At 38.0% G+C, this 21,844-nt stretch overlaps 1 protein-coding gene across 1 annotated transcript in view; it reads left to right on the top strand.

Moving 5' to 3' along the window:
- Positions 1 to 8,599: 8,599 nt before the first annotated feature.
- Positions 8,600 to 21,844, top strand: part of LOC129775546 (bifunctional 3'-phosphoadenosine 5'-phosphosulfate synthase) — a 45,078-nt gene continuing 31,833 nt past the window's right edge. Inside the window, exon 1 of the mRNA XM_055780400.1 lies at positions 8,600 to 8,880. Within this exon, the coding sequence (XP_055636375.1) occupies positions 8,842 to 8,880 (39 nt within the window). The 5' untranslated portion in view covers positions 8,600 to 8,841. The remainder of the gene's footprint in view (positions 8,881 to 21,844) is intronic.

The following is a 21,844-nucleotide window of genomic DNA, read 5'->3' as shown; positions in this document are numbered from 1 at the left end:
ATGTCGTAGTCAGGAGGCCACAATGTAGACGGGACTATCATCGTGCGAATTGGGTGGAATTCCAGCAGCTTATTGACAACAACATTGATCTCGATCAGGCTCTTGAATCTCCCGAAGATATCGAAGCAACAGTCAGCACTATTCAAACTGCAGTTATTCAGGCTCGCCAAAACCACATCCCAGAAACGATTCAGGTGAGTGACTCTGTTCAGATTGATTCCATTACTAAATATTTGATTAGACTTCGGAACCTCTATCGAAGGCAGTACCAACGTACTGGTATTCGAGAGAGGAAACGACAGTATAATCAGTTAACCAAGGTTATCCAGGCCAGAATGATTGATCTCCGTAACAAAAAAGACGGGTGGGTAATGTCGGGGACATAACCGGAGTGACGTAGGACTATACAAAGGGGACAGCTTTTGTTAAATATATATTTTAAATATATTGTTTTATTTTCTTCTCCTACGTGAATACCTACCTATCTACCTGAAAAATGGATTAGTTTACTGTTTACTCTTTATGAATATGTTGATGGTTCTGAAAAGAACCTTTGGTGTTGTGTTTTTGTTATCACTCGATATTCCCATCTTGTTCGGTTAAACCTTCCTGTTTTGCTATTGTGTTTGCCACTCGCCACAGCTTTCACAGTTGGAAAATTTCTTCCCATCCAGCTTGTGACATGTTGTTCAGTAAATTACATTTAATGCGACGTGCCGGAGAAACACTTTGCCACTCACTGAAACTAATTGTTGCCTTGATGAGCGCCGAACCGAAGCTGCTCTGTTCTTGATGCGGGTTTTCTGATTGTCGTGAGCAGCTTTGCAAGCCAACTCGACCACTCCGACGGCCGAAACTCTATAATCGCTGTTAGGTATACTGGTGCTCCGGCACCAGTTTGAAAGAAAATAAGATATTTTTTTGGGGTCCGCGTGTTTTATACTCTAGCGGTACACACTCACAGGATAGAGACAAATCGGCAGACTCAGCCAGAGGGGCGAGTCCAACGAGACGAACGAATGAGCGTTAAAAGGGAGCAATGGCAAAAAAATACATTCATTACGATTTGTTCGCTCGTTGGATTCACACGCCGGCAAAACAGGGTTCTTTTCAGGATCACAAAATTATCTTCAATCTAAAGAGCTTTTTGTTTTGTTATTACTCGATATCCCCATCTTGCTCGGCTAAACCTTTCTGTTTAGCGATTGCATTTGCCACTCGCTACAGCTTTCACAGTTGGAAAATTTCTTCCCATCCAGCTTGTGACATATTTTACAGTAAATTATATTCAATGGCACGTCGCATTACCACCACTCAGTATCGGATTGGAGGTAATTTTAACCTGTAATTGAACATTTGCGATGACAGTGGTACAGTGTCGACTTTCAATGTGGGGTCATAATTTGGACCCCGAACCCTATGTTAACAAAAATGTCCAACTAAATATGTCGCATTACAGGTCCGTCCAATTAGCTAAATGTCGAGATAAGTGTAAATTACTGTACTTTCAATCTAGAAGCAATTTAAGAATTGGTGAAAATCAATAAGCTCAGAACAACTGCCAAATTCACATACTCATCATATCCTGGCAAACAAATTATGAAAAAATCAATTTGTGTTTTATTATTATTTTGGATATTGTTTTAGAAAGCATTGAACTGTATTTCCTAAACTCTTTTTTGGAAGGTTTAATGGCCCTGAAAAGCGCCTTGTTTTATGGAATGGTTCCAATTTAGAAAACTTAGTACTCGTGGTTTTGAAAAAAACCATTTCGAACGCCCTCCACCTTGTTCTGGATTTGCCACCAAAGCAGTTTGTATAAAGAACAAACTTTTTTCTTCTGCTACCTGATGCCGTTTTGCGATTGCGTTTGCCATTCGTCACTCGCTGCAACTGCCTGTTGTTGTATTGATGTGTATTTCCTAAACTCTTTTTTGGAAGGTTTCATGGCCCTGAAAAGCGCCTTGTTTTATGGAATGGTTCCAATTTAGAAAACTTAGTACTCGTGGTTTTGAAAAAAACCATTTCGAACGCCCTCGATGCCGCCTTGTTCTGGATTTGCCACCAAAGCAGTTTGTATAAAGAACAAACTTTTTTCTTCTGCTATCTGATGCCGTTTTGCGATTGCGTTTGCCATTCGCCACTCGCTGCAACTGCCTGTTGTTGTATTGATGTGTTCTGTTCTGAATGCGGTTTTTCTTATCGTCGCGAGCTGCTTTACCAGCCAACTCGATCACTTCGGCGGCCGAAACTATATAACGCCGGCTAGGTGGACTGGTGCACTGGTACTAACGCGCTCGACCTAGCTACCCTTGCGGGGAACTCCAGATCAACACGGTTCGAGCGGGATTTTGCCTTTCCCTTCACTTTTCCTCCTTTACCATGTCCAGACATGGCTGCTTGTGTTGGTTTGTTGATGTGTTGTGATGCGAACCGATGTGGTGTACGGTTTGAATGAGAATGATCGTTACGGCAGCGGAGCGGGGATTTTTAAGCTGACTGGCTGGCCCGAGAATTACGCATGTGTGAGACTGCGACCAATGTTTCGTTCATTTTTTTCTTTTTCCTTTCCAATCGTGCTTCATTCTATTTCGCTGCTGCTCTGGTTGCCCGTTTTGGTCGGTACGATTTGAGGAGCACAAAATGGACCAATCAAAAATGGGCACATAGTACATTTGGATAATGCTTGATATTTCACAACTATTCAATTATTTATCTCAAGAAAAATGAAATGTTATTCATTATGATAGATGCGTAGATATATTTCCTATCAATTGATGCAAAAACCTATGCGATCTATTGAGAAATGCTCGAGTTATAAGCGTTCCAAATCTTGCATTTTTTCCTACTTGTTCAGTGCCTAGATTTCCATTTCACCCCCTATATCTTCCGGTTAGACGTAGTCCTACGTCAAAATTCGCAAAAGATATTAGTAAACTTTCGAACAACTCCAAGCCATTTTGGAGGCTCGCTAAAATTCTCAAGACCAAGTCTAATCCGATTCCTCCTCTTCTTCAACCTGACAATTCAGAACGATTGATTACACCTGCCGAAAAGGCTAATGCAATTGGCAACCATTTCGCTAGTTCACACAATCTTGGCCAGAACATTACAAGTCCATTTGAAGCTTCGGCGAATGATACTGTAAGGGATATTGACAATATCCATTATGTACCTCAAGAGAATGAAATCATCTCGACTGCAGAGGTTATCTCGGTTATACGCTCGTTGAAGAATATGAAGGCCCCCGGCTTCGACAGTATATTTAACATTGAGTTGAAACATCTTAGTAACAACTTATATGAAATTATGACTTCTGTCTTCAACAGATGTCTATCATTTGGCTACTTCCCCTCGAGTTGGAAGTTGGCAAAAGTGATCCCGATACTAAAACCCGGAAAAGATCCTTCTTCTTCAAAGAGCTATCGACCAATTAGCCTTCTCCCAGCATTTTCGAAAGTATTTCGAAAAAATTATATTAACGCGCATTCTTGCTTTTGCAGATGAGCACAATATATTTTTGGATGAGCAGTTTGGATTCCGAAAAGGTCACTCTACAATTCACCAGCTTCGTAGAGTATACAATATAATCAGACGAAACAAGTCAGTTTCAAAATCATCTGCCATGGCACTTCTTGATGTTGAAAAAGCATTTGATAATGTTTGGCATAATGGTCTCATTTACAAGCTTCAGAACTTTGGTTTTCCTACATACTTGATAAAAATTATCAAAAATTATCTTTCTGATAGAGCGTTCAATGTTTCTATAAACAATATTTCATCAGAGAAATTCATTGTGAATGCAGGTGTTCCTCAAGGATCCATCTTGGGACCAATTCTTTTCAATATCTACACTTCAGATATTTCCGCACTCCCATCTGATGGGAAACTGTCACTATTTGCAGATGACACATTTACAAGGGCAGAAGTATCACAGAACTAAGATCTAAACTTCAAAGAGGGTTAGACTCTTTGTCTGGATATTTCAATAATTGGAAAATATGCATAAATGCAGCAAAGACACAAGTCATATTGTTTCCCCACAAGAACACTCCAAAGCTTGTTCCTCCTCAAAATATGACAGTCAGTCTTAATGGCAATAGTATTGAATGGTCTTCAGAAGTAGTGTATCTGGGTCTTACTTTCGATCGAAAGCTTACCTTCAGAGCACACATTGACAAAACAGACACAAGATGCAACATTTTAACCAGGTCATTGTATCCCCTGATCAATAGATACTCTCGATTATCTCTAACGAATAAACTTGCAGTATACAAACAAATAATATTTCCAGTTATCGCATATGCGATGCCCGTTTCGGAGAGCTGTGCTCCAACACACAAATTAAAACTTCAACGCATACAAAACAAAATTCTTCGTATGATTCTAAACTCTCCACCCAGAACGCGAAATTCGGAGATACATCAGCTGGCCGGGATTAAAACCTTGGATGAAATTATCAATAGTAATTGTATGAAGTTTGAACAGAGTTGCGCTCTCTCAATACACGGAATAATACAAAATCTGTATGTTATGCTACCTGACTTTCTAGTCGTTACCTTTCAAGGTAACGGCTTTGGGATTAGGGTAGATATATTTATTTCCAGTTAGATAAGTAGTTTAAGTTGGGACAATGTAAATAATTTGGGGAGGGTATCTTATAAGTTAGATTTAGGTATTAAAAAAAAAGGTAACAAAAAACTAGAAAAGTTTAGGCATGATTTTACAATAGGAATATGAAACAAACGGATAGTGTGTATGATGAAAATCTTTACAGAACTTGACATTACAATTTAAAGATGTAGAACCCTAGGTTTATCACTTGAAATGTAGTATTATATTATAGTGTAAACCAAATTGAGAAATAAAAAGAATTTAAGTGAAAAAAAAGTGCTTTCGTTCATTTCTTACTCTACTCTCGCACCGTGAGGACTCGAGCTCGTTAGTCTTTCGCAGACAGCTCGTTAGTCTTTCGGTGTTAAGGCACATGAAAGCAGCTCGGATAAGCGCACCAGCAGCAGGATAGGTGAATAAGCCACATCGCTATCGACCGGGAACTTTGCGTGATCAGAAGTCGACCGAATTGGTGATCCGCAGCTACCTTTGCAGCATTTGGATCGTGGAATTGCTCAGGACTTCAAAACCGACTTGCGCTTCCAACGTTCCGCAGTTATGACGCTGCAGGAGGCTTATTCGAAGATACCAATTTGTGTGTTATCCATGCAAAACGCGTCACATCATGCCCAAGGACATCCAGCTGGCCCATCGTATCCGAGGAGAGCGTGTTATATTAGCTTAGCATATAATCAACGGCCCTTTTCAGGGCTCCCAACATGATGGATTAGAGTTCAGAAAAGTTTTTTACAGGCCGAACTGAAAGGAGCATTTAGTGAAAATCGTGGTGTCGATGATAATTCGATACCGATAGGTGCCATGGATATGGATTTCATAATGAAGAATATGAAATATATGACATGATGTAGTGAATAAATCCGAAGAAATCACTTTGGTGAAACTGCATTATAAAATTATTTGTGTACGAATGCCGCAATCGATAGTCGACTCTAATTTGCGCTGGGTAATTTCCTCGGAGGACTCAATTCCTCCTTTGAGCATTAAGAAACTCTTTCTGGTAAAACGAAGTGGTATGAGTCACATTATTTGAATGATAGAATGAAGAAGTTTTCTGCCAATTTCCTTCAACCTCCAAACATATCTTTCTCCCGTTTGTCGTTTTCGCGTTCGCTAATCCTTTCTCACAACACCCATTTCTCGTTTGAGAAATTGTTGAGTAAACATTGTTTGCCAGTGCGCGTAGAGCGGGAATTCCTAAAGATTCATTGCACCTCTAATAAATTGTCGAAAGACGTGGTCTTAGGTTGATCGCACTTGAAAAATTGATTGAAAAAATCCAAAACGAAATGTATTTGGTCGCAGCATTATATGAGTAGAAAGCAAATAATCGCTCGAAAATGACTTGATTTTCGCGATGATGTTTCACGTTTTTCATGTTATGCATCCAATATTGGATACGAAAGTTTTCCACTGATGGGAAAAAAATATTCAGAAGCTTTCCTATTAATTGCAATTGATTGAAAAATCACAAAACCAAATGTATTTGGTTGCTGTGTTATATGGTTAGAAAACATTAAAATAAACTCTTTCGCATGAATGTATTTTTCAATTCCCAGGGGAACTGGTAGATTATTTTTCAGCAACGAGAATTCCGCGCGTGTATATGTGTGTGTGGCGGCCGATGTTTCAAGCGGAACCGTGGCATCACTCTCCTCCTGATGGATTCCCTTCTGGCCTTAGGTGCACATACAGGCTCTTGGTGACACCGTTCATTAGCGCTTTCATGATAAACGAAAATAGCTTCACAACACAGCGACAACATGCTCCAATCGCTGTTCAATCATAACTGAGGGGGTTTACGAGCGGCGCTCGCTTATATACCGATTGGTGATTTCAATAGCCTGTTTTGAAAGCAATTTTAAGACTATTGAAACAAGTTTTTGGATGAAAAAGTAACAAGTATATGACGCGTAGACCTTTTATCTTTCGAATGAAGTGTTTATCATACCATTTCGTTCAGTTGTTTAAGAGCTATTATCGCTCAAAATCTCGGTCTCCGGCGTAACGCTTTCATTTTCGAAACTTTGATTTTACACCCCGGTATAAAAATGAAAGACGTAGTCCTACGTCAAAAAGGCGACAAGTTGGATTGTGGACACTATCGTGCCATCACAATCATGAATGGTGCCTACAAAATTTTGTCTCAGATTCTCTTCCGCTGTCTATCACCAATAGTAAGTAGATTTGTGGGAAGTTATCAGGCCAGATTCATGCCCGGTTGCTCGACGAAGGACCAGATTTTTACATGCTCTGAGCGGAAAAACAGTCCACAAAGCGTTGTCACGTCACAAAATCAGTAAAGGATATTAAATATGAATGTCACTGTATTGTATGAAGCTATATACTATTTTTTATGTTAGTTATAATTCTGAAAACTAATTCTGAACACACTCACTAATAGGGATTGCACTACTGTGCCAAAAATTTCAATAACTGGTTATTCGGTAATAAAAATTTCATTACCGGTAAAAAAATACTTTGAAATAAACCATTTTCTTGTAGAAACGGCTTTTATGGATAATGATTAGTTTACAAGGAAACATTTTGCTTGTTTTTGCTACTTAGTTTGTTGGTTAAAGTAATACTTAGGGACACAAATAATGTTAATTAACTCGTCCTCCGATCTAGGTCGGATCTCTTTAACTAAATTTCCAGAAGAGGAAAACACACGTCAGAGTTCAAAGATGTTGGGCGTACAGTACTAAGAGCATCGAACACCATTATCATGTATTTGCCTCTGATGCTATCTGTGCGTAAACTCATGTCTGAGTGTGTCATCAATCCGTTTTTAGACGTTGAGCTCGGGCTGGACCGATAACGGTAATACCGGTTAACAATCCCTAATTATTATTATCTATTATTTTTAATTATTTGTCCAGTCGAAAATATGATCATGGTTTGTCCACTTTTTTGAATGCTCTAGTTCAGCGCACCTGTGTCAAATCAGGTATTCAAATGATTTCAAACATGTAAATAAAATAGTTCTTTTTTTGTGATTTACAGTAGTTTGATAGGATATTTTAACGGATTCACATGTTTTGAAGGTTTATAAAATGCATCTTCTATTGGTGTCAATAGAACCTCATTTGAGCTAACTTTCAATCAACCACCAAAGATTTACTAGGTGCGTATTCAGACCTTTTATGGATTATAACACTTACAAATATTGTAAACATCATGCGTGAACACCAATTGGATCAGATTTGTACCTCTAAATCATGTAATTAATGCATCTCGATTACCTCAATTCTGATCATGGTTTGTCCAAATTGTTACTATGGCAGGCGCTTGGCGCGCTGCAATTTATTTATGTTGTCCTTCATGCGTAGCAGAAATACAGTTTCTCTGTGTTGAGTGTTATTCACCTATAAAATGCCCACGAAAAGGCAAGATTCTGAAGGAAATCTGAATTCTGAATGGATCAGTACGATGACAGTGAACTCAAGCAATAAGAAATGCAACATCTACTTGGAAATTCGAATTTCTTCATTCAGAATAGTAATTTCTAAAACCGGACAAACCATGATCATTTTCCGGACAAACCATGATCAGAGGTGGACAAACCATGGTTATAATTTCGCTTTGAAGATTGTTAAAAAACATAGAAATTTGGCAAATTTGAATGGTACTATTAGCAACTAGAGACTTGGGGCTTTTCAACAAACCCAAACTCGTCTTGATTATATGTGATTTTCCTTAAGAAAAAAACGATTTGCATTTAATAGTTGCGTGAAAACACCATAAATCGGACAAACCGAAATCATTTACCCTAATTATGCGTACGACAAAAAAAACATACTGTAGTGAATGTCATCCCATCGAACCACTCTGACAACGACGCACAAATGTGTGACGTCGCTTGTACCACAGAGCGCTGTACCCACCTATTTCACCGTCTGCACCACCTCAGTGTTTGATCATTGTTATGCATCTATCGAAAAAAATGAGAAACGTCAATTTTTTTCACACACATGTCTAGAGATTTGTTTACATATGTCTTCAAATAGTTTACTCACTCCTGGCTATATGTTGGAGAATACCAATTTTATGTGGTAATGAGTGTTAATTACTTGTCCTAGTTTAATCTGTGCATATTCTAGACACTGTTCTAGGATCGACTCGCCAGCGTTACTTGTGATTATAATTTATAGTAGGCAGGCTGTGAGTGACTTCAGTGGAACGAGTTTTTTTTTCAGAAACCCAACTATGAGCGAACTTGGGAACGATACGAAAAAACAGAAAACGGTAAGTGCGAACTGGATTCATGGTAAGAATCATTGCCAGGAAACAGACGGCAAATTCCAATAAGAATTAAGAAAGAATTGCATAGTTCTCTGGTAAATTTATAAAGGGTGATTCTTCAAGCGTTTGGTTTTTAATTTACCGAAAAAAACGAAAATTGTAAAAAAATATAAAATTTATTATTGAGTGTTAAATATTAATCCTTGTCTTTTTTTTTGAAGATTATTTCATTCAGAAATTGGCCACAATTACAATTAGGTGATCCATGCGTGAAGTCTAATTTTGAGTTATTTTTCAGAATATATCGACTGGTATTTCACACGTGTCACCCGTGTCATTGTGTGATGTTGGATTCTTGTGGTTTACATACTCTCATAAAACAACAGTTTAAATTGCACGATCTAGGTGATCAATTTACCGGTCCAAAACGAGAGATGAATTGCCCACCAAATTCATTGGGCAATAGGTCCATGGTTTTTTGCACTGTGTGGCATGTGGTATCGCCTTGTTGAAACCAAGGCGCTTATATCAATGTATAACAGGTGAAGCAATATATCACTTCAATAAGAAGGTGATTACGGTTTGTGGAGCGGGGGTTATTTGTTTTGTTATTGCTAGGATACGCCATTTTCGCATTTTCACATGCGAGAGTAGTGGAAATTAGAATGAAATTCTACAAAATCATCCCTTTTTTCACATAAATTCGCGAAAGCCGAACATAGTAGGCATCGTTCGAATAAGCGTCGTAGCAGTTTGTAGAGAGCTGCCGGCAGCGTTCTGATGCTGTTTGTAAACAATACCGACGGCAATTCCAATATGGTTGAAAGCGCATTTCATATGATTGTTTCACCTGGTATATATAGAGGCGCCTTGGTTGAAACCACATGTCAATTAGATTTAGCTCGCGTATTTTTGGCAATAAAATCTTGGAAATCATTGCACGATGGTGATCGCTAACCACTGACATCAACGTTGTTCTCGTCTATCTTCATATTTAAAGAAGGTCAGGCCAATGATTCCTCCGTATCATGAACCACAACAAACAGTACATTTTTCGGGATGCATTGGCAGTTCAGTTCCTTGTTTTTAAAAGGCTTTGAACTGTGCAGTGCATTCGCCTCTAATCCATTGGCAGCTCTTGTAAAGATGTCAACCTGGCTTATTAATGTGAAGGTGGAAGCTAGCCACAAATGGCTGCCACAATGGCGCTCATTTCTTTCATCTCCCTCCCTCACCCTTCGCCCGAAAATCAATAATTTTGCGAAACAGTGTGGAGAAAATGATCATTTTCGCACACTTCCCATGAAGTAATATCAGCCAAACTCTAATCGATTACTCACAAGATATTAAATTTTCATCTGCTGTCGCACTGCATAGTGAACAACGTCGGAAAACTCGAGCAAGTGCTCTGAAAGTTGAATTTTCATTTTTCAATCTTCGACAATGGTTTTGTTTGTATCGGTGAAAGCATCGTTATTTTTTCGACACTGATGCCAGACAACATCATCGAAACATCTATCAAAACCACTCAATAAAATGTTATTCCTGAGTCATAGCGTTTCATATCATGAAAATCAATAGAATAAAATTGTGTTGATATCAATACAATCATTATTTTTACGTTTAATGGGTCTATAATGTAAGTTTTAGCAACTTCAACATTGGGTAAGAAATTTGTATTGCAGAGCTCGGAACACTGCCACGGCTGCCTATGCTTTCAAAAACAATAAACGGAAAAGTACTACATTCAATCAAAATGTCTCGGCCAACGAAGAGAAGAATTAAGGCTCTCCAACGTGAATATGTGAAAACAATACGACCAACGAAGGAAAATATGAAGGAATTATCAGCATGCGGAAGAACTTGTTAATATCAAAAGAGGCCCAATTCGCATGTGTTATAAATTTGCTCATGTTACGCTCGCGTATAATCAGTATTGTCAATGTCAATGAAGCGCCACACAGTCTGATAAGTGAATTGATCTATTTACATGTGCTTCGCTCTTCTCTCACAAACACTATTACCCCATTTTTACACGTGGGTTTACCTATACTACTACAATGACTAGCTTCCACCTTCACCTTAACGCGTGCTTCAGCGCTAAAGACATTTTTCTGATGAAACAAAAGAAATCCATTCTTATAGAGCAGTCTTCGAAATGCAACGCGGTACTGATGTGCAACATGTTTTTTTTTGCACTCAGTTGAACTCACACTCCTCTCAAATTTGTGTGCAGCGCAGCATATGTTTTCTGAAAACTGTAAGTGACAAATCAGCCATAAGGTTGAAAGTCACTATAATACAGCAAAAAAGAAAAAAAGAGTTGTTGGAAGCGGAAGGCAGTGCATGATGCCCACCTCTATCAACTGGAGCGGTCACACGTCGACAAAGTCGCATCTAATTTGAGGCTAACGCGTGGCTTCAGTAGTAGAAGCCGACATGATAGCCATCCATGATAGGATAATGCCGACAAGAAACTGTAGGCGATTCGCATCAAGACGTTGATGACATTTGTCAGATGTGCCATCAACATAGAGCACATTATGGGGGACTGTCCCGTTTTGGCCAAAGCAGCTTACGCCGAGCACTACAACAACGTGGCCCGCGTTGTTCATCGGCAACTAGCACTCCAATGTGGTCTATTGGAAGGCAACGTACCCAACAACCAGATATTATGGTATACGACAAGAGCGACCGACAAGTCGCCATTATCGATGTCGCTATTCCACTGTACCAAAATCTGGTGGAGGTCTACGATCACAAAATTTGCAAGTACCGACCATTGTCGTGAAACTCATAGAACTGTGTGAGTTAAGGGGAGTCCCAAAAATTATTGTTCTCTCTGGAATTGGAATTGTCCCGAAGACTCTTCTAAAAGTGTGGAATATCGAGAAGTAATTTGCCGGCATCCAAAAGTCGTTCATCCTTCGCACCTGCGCGATTGTCGGTCAAGACGAAACAGTACGAACATGCAGATACGTGCATTCCACAGACCATAGTCTCACTTCGACATTAAGAAGACCTGGAGCAGAGAAATATTGTGGCCAAGTTCGCCTAGTCAATAGGTGTGATAACTCTGCAGAAAAAGATTTGTAAGCATTGTTCGTTTGTAAGTCTTACCATAACGAAATGGCAATTAAAACAATATGACTTTAATTTTGACACATGGCACGAATTATGCGCTGAAGAAGCAAACAAAAAAATGACTTTCAAAAATTCATAACTTTTGAACTACTTGACCGATTGAGATGATCGACATATCAAATTAAAGCCAATCAACTCTTTTTTGAAAAAATATTACATTGTCAAAAATTCGAATTTTGTTTTCGTAATTGTTGATTGTGTTCGTTTTTTGGTGTTTTCATGGCTTTGGACTAGGGGTGCTATATTTGTTTATGCTTTATCTTTTAAGCATTGGATCTTTTACATAACTTTAAAAATCAGAGATGCGTTCTTTTTCGTTTTCGAGTTATGATTTTTCCAAGTTAACCGATGGTCCGAAAAATATTTTTTACCTTTTTTTCAAAACTTACTCTTAAAAAGTAATAACTTTTCTAACGTATAAGGAAAAAAATACGAACAACTTTTGAATTAATCTATGATTACGACTTACTGCACAAATTGAAAATCTTTTTCTACAAAATAAATAAACAGGTGAAATGTAAATACATATTAGATATAAGATAGGCTTAAGAATTGAGTGTGATGAATGTGAGTGTGAACATTGTCAACATCTACTTATAGTGTTGAACATTGTCAACATCTCCGTAGCCGAGTAATCGGTTTTCTACATCATTAACATTAGAATTAAGGAAAAATATTTATATATACTTGTCACAATACAGTGAGGAGTTTGGCTTCTTTAAACTTATGTAACTGAGCCTGTAAAAATAAACGATTAAAAAAAATGAAGAAACACTTTAATATAAATGTGAATACTTCCAATCAATTACGTCAAGTAACGCTTAGTTGACAAAACGGCATTGTCAGAAAAAGAACGTTGTAGATTAATTTTCAAAAAACGGAGAAAAGTCTAAAAATGAAGTGTTTCACTACTTTAAGGATCTTGGATTAAAAAAAAACCTGTATATACCGTACTATCAAACTCTTCGAGAATGGGAATACCTCTAAAAGAAAATCCGGTTCTGGACGAAAAAGCACTCTACAAGACAGCAAAGTTCGAGCGAAATTGAAGGCAGAAACGGCTGGTTGGTCGGCAAAATCATATCGTGAGCTGGGAAGACAATATCAGATGGATCCAAAAACGGTGAAAAAGTTTTTGCACGGAATGGATAACGGAAACGGAAAGCGAAAAAACGCGCCCCTGCGGTCACCGAAAGGCAGTCCAGTACAATTAAATCTAGACTAAGAGCTCTTTCCTAAACATTTTTCGCTGCTTCCTCTGAATATAAGTGTATCATGGACGATGAGACATATTTTACTGTAAAGGTAATGAATGGCAACTTCAATTCTACTACGAGTACCCAGATAAAGAGGCAGCATCAGATGTGAGGTTTATCCGTAAGTCAAAGTATCCGACTAAGGTTATGTTATGGATGGCCATCAGTGAGCGTGGAATAAGCAAACCGGTGTTTTTCAAGAAAGGTCCGACGGTTAACCCTCTAACGCCCAAGTTTTTTATTTATCTAAAAAAAACTACTCCACTTTTATCTCGTATTTCCGACTTTCAACATAAAATACTCCTAGCAGAACGCTGCCAGCATAAAAACAATGTGTATGTGTGATAAATGAAAATATTCTAAAGACCTACTAGTGGGGGTGAACATTGGAAATAATGTCTGAATAATTTGAAAAGAGAATCCGCGAGGCCTGTCTAAAGGCGGGCTTGGGCTGTAGAGGGTTAATGCGCAAATCTATGTGACAAAGTGTCACATACCTGCACCATACCAAAAATTTACCAACGGTATCACAAAAATGAAAAAGTGGTATTTTGACCAGGCTTAGCATCGTCACATTATGCTAATGCAACCTTATTGGATTTGCGCCAACGCGGTATTGAGTTCATCCCGAAAGAATGTAATCCTCCAAATGTCTCACAGCTGCGGCCTATTGAAACTTTTTGGGTAAATTTGAAGCGGATGGTATACCATAACGGTTATTGAGCTAAAAACGCCGACTGTTTGATCAAAAAAATTAAGAAGGAACTCAAAACTATTGAAACATTTGGAACTCAGGAAGCTATGAGGCAAGTTCTCCAAAGAGTCAGGAAATCAGCACTATGTGGAGCGGATTTTTACTTGTGAATTTTGTTAATGAGTTACATGAATAAACAAACAAGTTTATAAAATAAGTTATGCAGCATTTCTATTTCAAATTGAAATTTTGTTCGGATTTTTTCCTCATACGTTATTTGAACGATTCTGATGATCGGCATATCAAATTGAAGCCAATAAGCAAGTGTTATTTAAAAAAATATTAGACTTGCGAAAAAAATGGATTTTGTTTTCGTAATTATGGATTGTATTTGTTTTTTTTTTAAATTTTATCGGTTAAAGATAAAGGGCGCTGTATATATTTTTTTTTGTATTTTTTCTTAAAAGCGAGAAAGAGAAAAACCAAAAGCTGCAGTGATGCCGTTTCGCTCAGTACATGTTATCCCGTACATTTATAGCTGAAGCTGTAGGCAGTGCTGTTTGCAGGGGGGGCAAAGTGAGGTTAGATTCCGGCACTTTTGTAGCACTTTATGGCGCTCGGTCGACATCGGACCGATAACCACTCGAAAATAATTTAGAGCGGGTAGTGACACACACAATTCAAATTACACAAATATCGATCAATTCCCTAAAAATCACGCGTTTGAAAATCATGACGTGCTGCAAAACCGGTAGCATGATGCCAAGGCGTTGTACTATAGGTGGACCGCAATGTCAAAATTGCTGTTCGGCCATTGCTCGTGAAAAAACAAATTTGTTTACAAAACAAGTCGTATCTTTTGGTGACAAATGCATTCGTTGGCAAAATAGCTGCTCGCGCTTTATTGTCAAATCATAACAGTGCAGAAGGATATTTTAGTATATCTTTTCGCTTTTCTTTCCAAGCAAAATGTACTTCTGTTTGGCTCCCATCGGCGGGGAAAAGAGTACTATCAGCTTACGGCGATGGTGACAAAAAATAACGCTGATTGTGGCTCCACTGATTTCGCTCAGGGAGGAGGAGAATGCTGTGCATATACCGGGAAGGAAATCCGGAAAGGGCCGTTACAAGTAATTGGCTAGAGCAAAAGGAGGTTGTGCACTATATTCCACGAATATATATTTGCTTATTTTTTCCTTCAATTATTTTCCTTAGCGAGTTGACATTGAAATCATAACCACACACCCAAACAAAAAGTAAATAATTCTGAAAGTTACGTCTCGCTACTCGTCTCACGTCATGTCCTGAAAGTGTCAGGAACGAAACACCTATAGTTCAGCATCTTGGCATGATGCTACAGAAAATCGACTTTACTGTAAAATTTTTATTTTTGGAGATGGCCGGATTTGCAACTAGACGACACAATTGATGTATCTGGCGAAACTATGAATGACAGTAACGTCAACAATTATCGTCGTTTATATGAATCGATTATAGACAAAATTATTGATGAAATGACGAAACGGGTTAAGGAACTAGATGAATACAAATTCGTCCCTTTGTTGAATCACGGAAAATTTGCCGACTTCGATGTTGCATTCCCTACTGGGAATTTGAAAATGCTTATTTCATACCACTCGAAATTCGATGAAACGAAGCTTTATAATAAACTGACAATTCTTTACTCGCGCGAAGAGTTTAGGAGAAAAAAAAATAAAGACATAATTTCGATTATCGTTGGAGAAAACCTGCATCAAACCTTCTCCGAAATGGCTGGCCAGAATGATACTGACATTGCCAAATACAACGGCATCCGTTGAAAGAACTTTTTGTGTTGTTCGACGGATCAAGAATTATTTGAGGTCGAAATCTGACCAGAAACGGTTATTTGGAATTATGATGATGACTGTGGATAAGATTTCCTTTATGAGATGAAAAAGATGCCTTTATTTAAATTTGCGCTCATAGTTGACCGTAGGATTCTTTTGTTATATAAATAAATGTTGAGAAATAAACATGTTAAAATCTGTCATCGCAATATTGTTGTTTTAATGTTGCAAATGTAGATTGAACAGGTAGCTCATTTGGTCACGCGTCGCCTCTGTGCCTAAGAAAGATTGAAATGGATGAGAAATGGACAATTATGGTACTAGGGGAGCGAATATATAATCTGTGATTGAATGTGTCACCACTAGGGTCTTTAAAGTCTCTTTAATACAAACAAGAAGAATAAGAAAAGTCACCGACTGTCGCGATAGCGTGCGCGATTAATATTGATTTGCTGAATTATTGTAAAGAAAAAAATTGCTTGCGTATTGCTCTCATGAAGCGAATGAATGAATCATCGATCTGTCATTTTGTACCGTTTCTACAAAAACCGTACATCGATCCTTTTGAAGCCCCTAAAACATTGTTACTTTGTTAGAGTTATTCGAAATTTTTCGATGCATTCTGAAGTAATATACGACATAATAAAAAGTGAATTGTTTTTTATAACGCTTTGCCAGGAAAGAACTTCTTTGAACTCACAGGTGTGTTCGGACTTATTGGTCTTACTTTTTTCGATCGATCATTTAATTTTCGTGAATTCGAGCAATGTTTCCGGGTTAAAAGTGGCGTCAAAATACCGGAGGCGTCAAAGTATTTCAAGCCGGATGCTTTTGACAACCGATTCTTGCGTTTGCTTTAATGGAAATTTAGTTGAGGGGTGTCTTAGTGCTTTCGTCAGTGCATTTCGCTCCAGGTGGATTACGTACTGAGTTGAAAGAAGGCAGAGGAAAAGCCTTAAACCACGGTAGGCAACAATTTGTCTTCTCGAAGTTGGAATTAAATCTTGAAGCTTCAGCTGGAACAAGATATTCCACATGAGAAATGACAAATGCGGAGAATGCTGTACATTGTTTACGGGTTAAACGTGACGTCAAGCAGGATATAATAAAGGCTATGTGCTTCGGCACCACCACCACCACACTCCCGGTGGATAAAACTTTGGTTTGGTTTGGTAGAAAGACATGCGTGAAGCGCTATAATGAAAGACCATAGACAAAATAAAAATTGAGTTAAATTGTTTATTGCCGTTCATTTTCAATCGTGCTTAGACATAATGAAACCCCATATTGTCGCATCGTTTCTCTATCGAATCGATTGAATTTTATCTTTTCTAACCTACCTTACGTGTACGTGATACATGTCAAAATTTCAGACAATCTGTCATTCAGCTCACATAGTACACCTTTTTACAATACAAATTTTGTTCGCTATATTTGGGCTAACATATAGATTATACCGATCGAGCAACCGTTCCAAAGCTATGGGACCAAATTGACTATTAGTTTTTCTTTATTATTTAAAGTTTACACTGGTTTGAACGGGATTAATAAACTAATATTTGTTTTGTTTTTGTCCATTAGAAACTTCGGAACGAACACGGTGAGAAGTGAAACTTGTTCGTAGATTTCGGAGGTTTTCGAGATGTACTTTCTAAATAAAAGCTACCCTTGAAGAGTGAAAAATATAGTAGGTCTACTTTAACTCAAAGCACTCTTTTTATTCGTGTATTTAAAAATTCGAGTGGTTGTATCCGAGACACGACCGCCTAGGACGTAGGATTACGCAATCTTTTTTTTCTTCAAATTTGTTGGTTTATCATTTCGGATATTATTTGCGAAAACGTCGAAATTTCCTAAATAACTTTTCAGTAAAAAGTTCCGGGGACTCTGAAACGGTTTAATGGCTTGCGTGGTTTTGTAGAATCATTTAGAGAAGCAACGATACTTTCTTGCCTTCAGCACTAATCAGTCATATGTCGCAATTTGTGTCTTTACATTAATGTACGCATTGCACTGAGTATATAACGAGAGGCATCTCCCGTGCATCGCATCAAAAACGCGTCTAACAGATGCACACAGTTCCAGCGACAAAAATGAAACATCGCGAGAATGGCCGTTTATGAAAAAGACGGGTGGGTAATGTCAGGGACATAACCGGAGTGACGTAGGACTATATGAAGGGGACAGCTTTTGCTAAATATATTGTTTTATTTTCTTCTCCTCGGTGAATACCTACATATCTAACTGAAAAATGGATTAGTTTATTGTTCACTCTTTATGAACATGTTGGGGGTTCTGAAAAGAACTTTTGGTGTTGTGTTTTTGCGTTTTTTTACAAACTTTCTCAATTTTTTCTCACTATCTTATAGTTGCTTCTTGATATTTTTACTTATTGAATGTTCAACTCCGGGCATCCTTTGGCGTATGCACATATCGTAAAATCAAAATGATGGCTATGATAAGGAATGCATAGTGGTCCTCAGCTCATTCACTATCATAAATTTCACATTACCGTACCTTAAACTGTGGTTTCGGAGACGAATGAATTGTAAGATTTGTAGTCTCCACAAACAATGTAAATAAAAATGAAAAAGAACTGAGGATTTGGAGACGAACTTTAAGATCTGTCGAGAAACAGATGAGCTATAAGCGTTCTGAAAAACCAACAGTAAATATAGGGACGGATGACCTTCGGAATAAAGTCCTTTAAAATAAGAACAGAGCAGCAGGAAATACATAGCTCATCATGTTGCTCCTTAGTTATGTTTCTATACAATGCAGATGTAACGTCAGTCAATTTTCAACATCAGTTATCAACCAAAGAAAGCAGTTCTTGCTACCGAGAAAATTCGTGAATGCCATCCTGCATACAATGTGTTGTAATTTGAAGCCACTTTCAATTCAGGAACCATGCATGGGTTTGTGAAAACTGAATGATCAATTTAAAAGACCCCAACCTCCAATAAGTTCAAAAACAAGCATAAACAAAATAAATCAGTTCATATTATATGTCATATTATGTCACTTTAGAATGCATTGGTATTGTGAATAACTTTTAATAACTCTTCTTTAATAGGTTTAATGGCCCTGAAAAGCGCCGTGTTTTACGGTAGCTGTTTTTGCCACCAAAGCAGTCTGTATAAACAAACTTTTTCCTTTTTCTACCTGCTGCCGTTTTACGATTGCGTTTTCTACTCGCCACTCGCCACTCGCTACAACTGCCTGTTGTTGTCTTGATGTCCACCGAACCGAATGTGGTCTGTTCTGAATGCCGGTTTTCTTATCGTCGCGAGCAATTTTGCCACCCAACTCGACCATTTCGGCGGCCGAAACTATATAACGGTGGCTAGGTGGACTGGTGCACTGGTACTAACGCGCTCGGCCTAGCTACCCTTGCGGGGAACTCCAGACCAACACGCCTTTCCCTTCACTTTTCCTCCTTTGCCATATCCAACCATGACTGCTTGTGTTGGTTTGTTGATGTGATGTGATGCGAAACGATGTGGTGTACGGTTTGGATGAGAATGATCGTTACGGCAGCGGAGCGGGGATTTTTAAGCTGACTGGTTGGCTCGGGAATTACGCATGTGTGAGACTGCGACCAATGTTTCGTTCATTTTTTTCTTTTTCCTTTCCAATCGTGCTTCATTCTATTTCGCTGCTGCTCTGGTTGCCCGTTTTGGTCGGTACGATTTGAGGAGCACAAAATGAACCAATCAAAAATGGGCACATAATGCATTTGGACAATGCTTGATATTTCACAATTATTCAATTATTTATCTCAAGAAAAATGAAATGTTATTCGTTATGATAGATGCGTAGATATATTTCCTATCAATTGATGCAAAAACCTTTGCGATCTATTGAGAAATGCTCGAGTTATAAGCGTTCCAAATCTTGCATTTTTTCCTACTTGTTCAGTGCCTAGATTCTCATTTCACCCCCTATATCTTCCGGTTAGACGTAGTCCTACGTCAAAATCGTTTCTCGACCCTCGGTCAAAATCGTCAACAAAGCTAGGAGTTTGTTACATCAGAACAGAGCTGATGCGTACGAGAGCGAATACGAATGGCAACTTAAAGTATCGAAGGTGCGCTATTCACATGTACAGGAAATTAACAAGTTCTAAATATTTTCTTTTCGCTATCCCCCTTCGTTGTTTGTATTGTAGAGGTTGCATAAGTTGCCCGTTATTGACAGCTCTGTTCGGGAAAGCACACAAATGGACAGAGCAAATGTATGGATAAATGGGAATGCTTCCAATTTTCACCAATTTATACCATATACAGACTATGGGATTGTAATGTGTAGCATATCAAACAAATCTTAGAAAATTTCCGATTCGATTGGTATGCAAATCGTTAAAATCCGTTCGCAGCAAAAATAATTATTAATGTTAACTTTATTGCATAAAAACGTGACCTTTTTTCTGATTTGGCACCTTTAATGTAAGACGTAGTCCTACTCGAATCGAAACGTCGATACAATCACTAACACACCGATCAAAATTTCGTATTTTAAACTTCATGTCTTGCAAATTGCATGTATTTGAGCGTTTGTGAAACGTTTTCCAAAGGAAAATATCAGGGACGCAAACCAGAATAAAACTACTCTCTTAAGATATGCAACAAGCAAACTAAATAACTCGAAAAATTATGACTTTTGCATCGATAGCTTTCACTTGGTCGAAGCTATCGACTTGCTCGGTATCTATAATAGTAAAATAGAGCTAACGAGCAAAATTCTTATCGACTCGATTTCCATAATAGGGTTTATTGTCTGTATTTTGTTGTTGCTTTGATATTTTTCTATTTCATTTTCAAAACGGCGTTGAAGCAGGATGAACGGGGATTGAAAATTTTGAAATTTTGCTCGCGCACTGGTAAAATTCAAATTATTCCTACGTCGTATTGGTAAAATCACTCAAGTGGCCAAATCGACTCTATATGTCCATAAATATTACCTGCATCGTAAAAAATGTTCTACTCTCCAGTCTGTTTTAATTTTATTGAAAAATATTGAAAAACCCTTTTTTTTTGTGAAACATTTGACCGAATAATTCGAAAAACAATATATTGATTTGCAAGGAACTGCATTTAAGTTTGGAAAAACATGAGTTCCCGAAGATATATTTGAAGTTCTTCTTAACACTTTGGCGTCCGGCGACACCACAGTGGTTACGCACGCAAACTAGCGCCTGACTGCCGGCGACACCACAGTGGTTACGTGCGCATAGTATCTCAGTGGCCGCACTTTAGTATCTCAGTGATAGCACTTTAGTATCGTTTGCATTCTGTTGGGGTTTTGTTTAAGTAACAATAACTTACACACACTATCAAGTTTAATGTTTTTATAAGTAGGGAAGGTGGGGAAAAACAAAAGAAGTGGGGACATACAGGTAAACTTCGATATAACGTACATTTCATTTTCAAAATTGTACGTTGTATCGAATTGTACGTTATATCGAAGCATAATAAAGTACTCACAAACGTAGTCTATAATACATTATTGTGTTGTTGTTTTAGTACAGTTAATGAATAACTTCAATCAGAAGACGAAGTCAGCCTTTCTCATGATGTTTCCCTTCGTACTATTGATTAAAGCTTGATTCATTTAGAATCCGGAATCACAAAACCAGCTATATTTCGGGATTGATTTAAGGTACAGAACTTGTTTTAGCATCACAATACAGATAAATCATTGTTCAGAAAAAAAATATTGAAAAAAATTGTCCTTTACCCTTTGGAAATGTGTACGTTATATCGAGGTAAAATGTACGTTATATCGAGTGACGTTATATCGAGGTACGTTATAACGAGGGTACGTTATATCGAAGTTTCCCTGTATTAAGAAGAACTTTTATTATATCTTTCGAAACTCATGTTTTACCAAACTTAAATGCAGTTTCTTGCATTTCAATATACTGTTTTTCGTGATAATCGGCCGAATGTTTTTATTCAAATTTAAACAGACCGAAAAGTAGAACACTTTTGATTATCCGCATGGACATATAGTGGGGAGAATATGGACAGTAATATTTACGT

The sequence above is a fragment of the Toxorhynchites rutilus genome, chromosome 3, assembly GCF_029784135.1.
Source record: "Toxorhynchites rutilus septentrionalis strain SRP chromosome 3, ASM2978413v1, whole genome shotgun sequence".
NCBI classification, from domain to species: Eukaryota; Metazoa; Arthropoda; class Insecta; order Diptera; family Culicidae; genus Toxorhynchites; species Toxorhynchites rutilus.
This window is presented reverse-complemented; position numbering and strand designations above follow the sequence as displayed.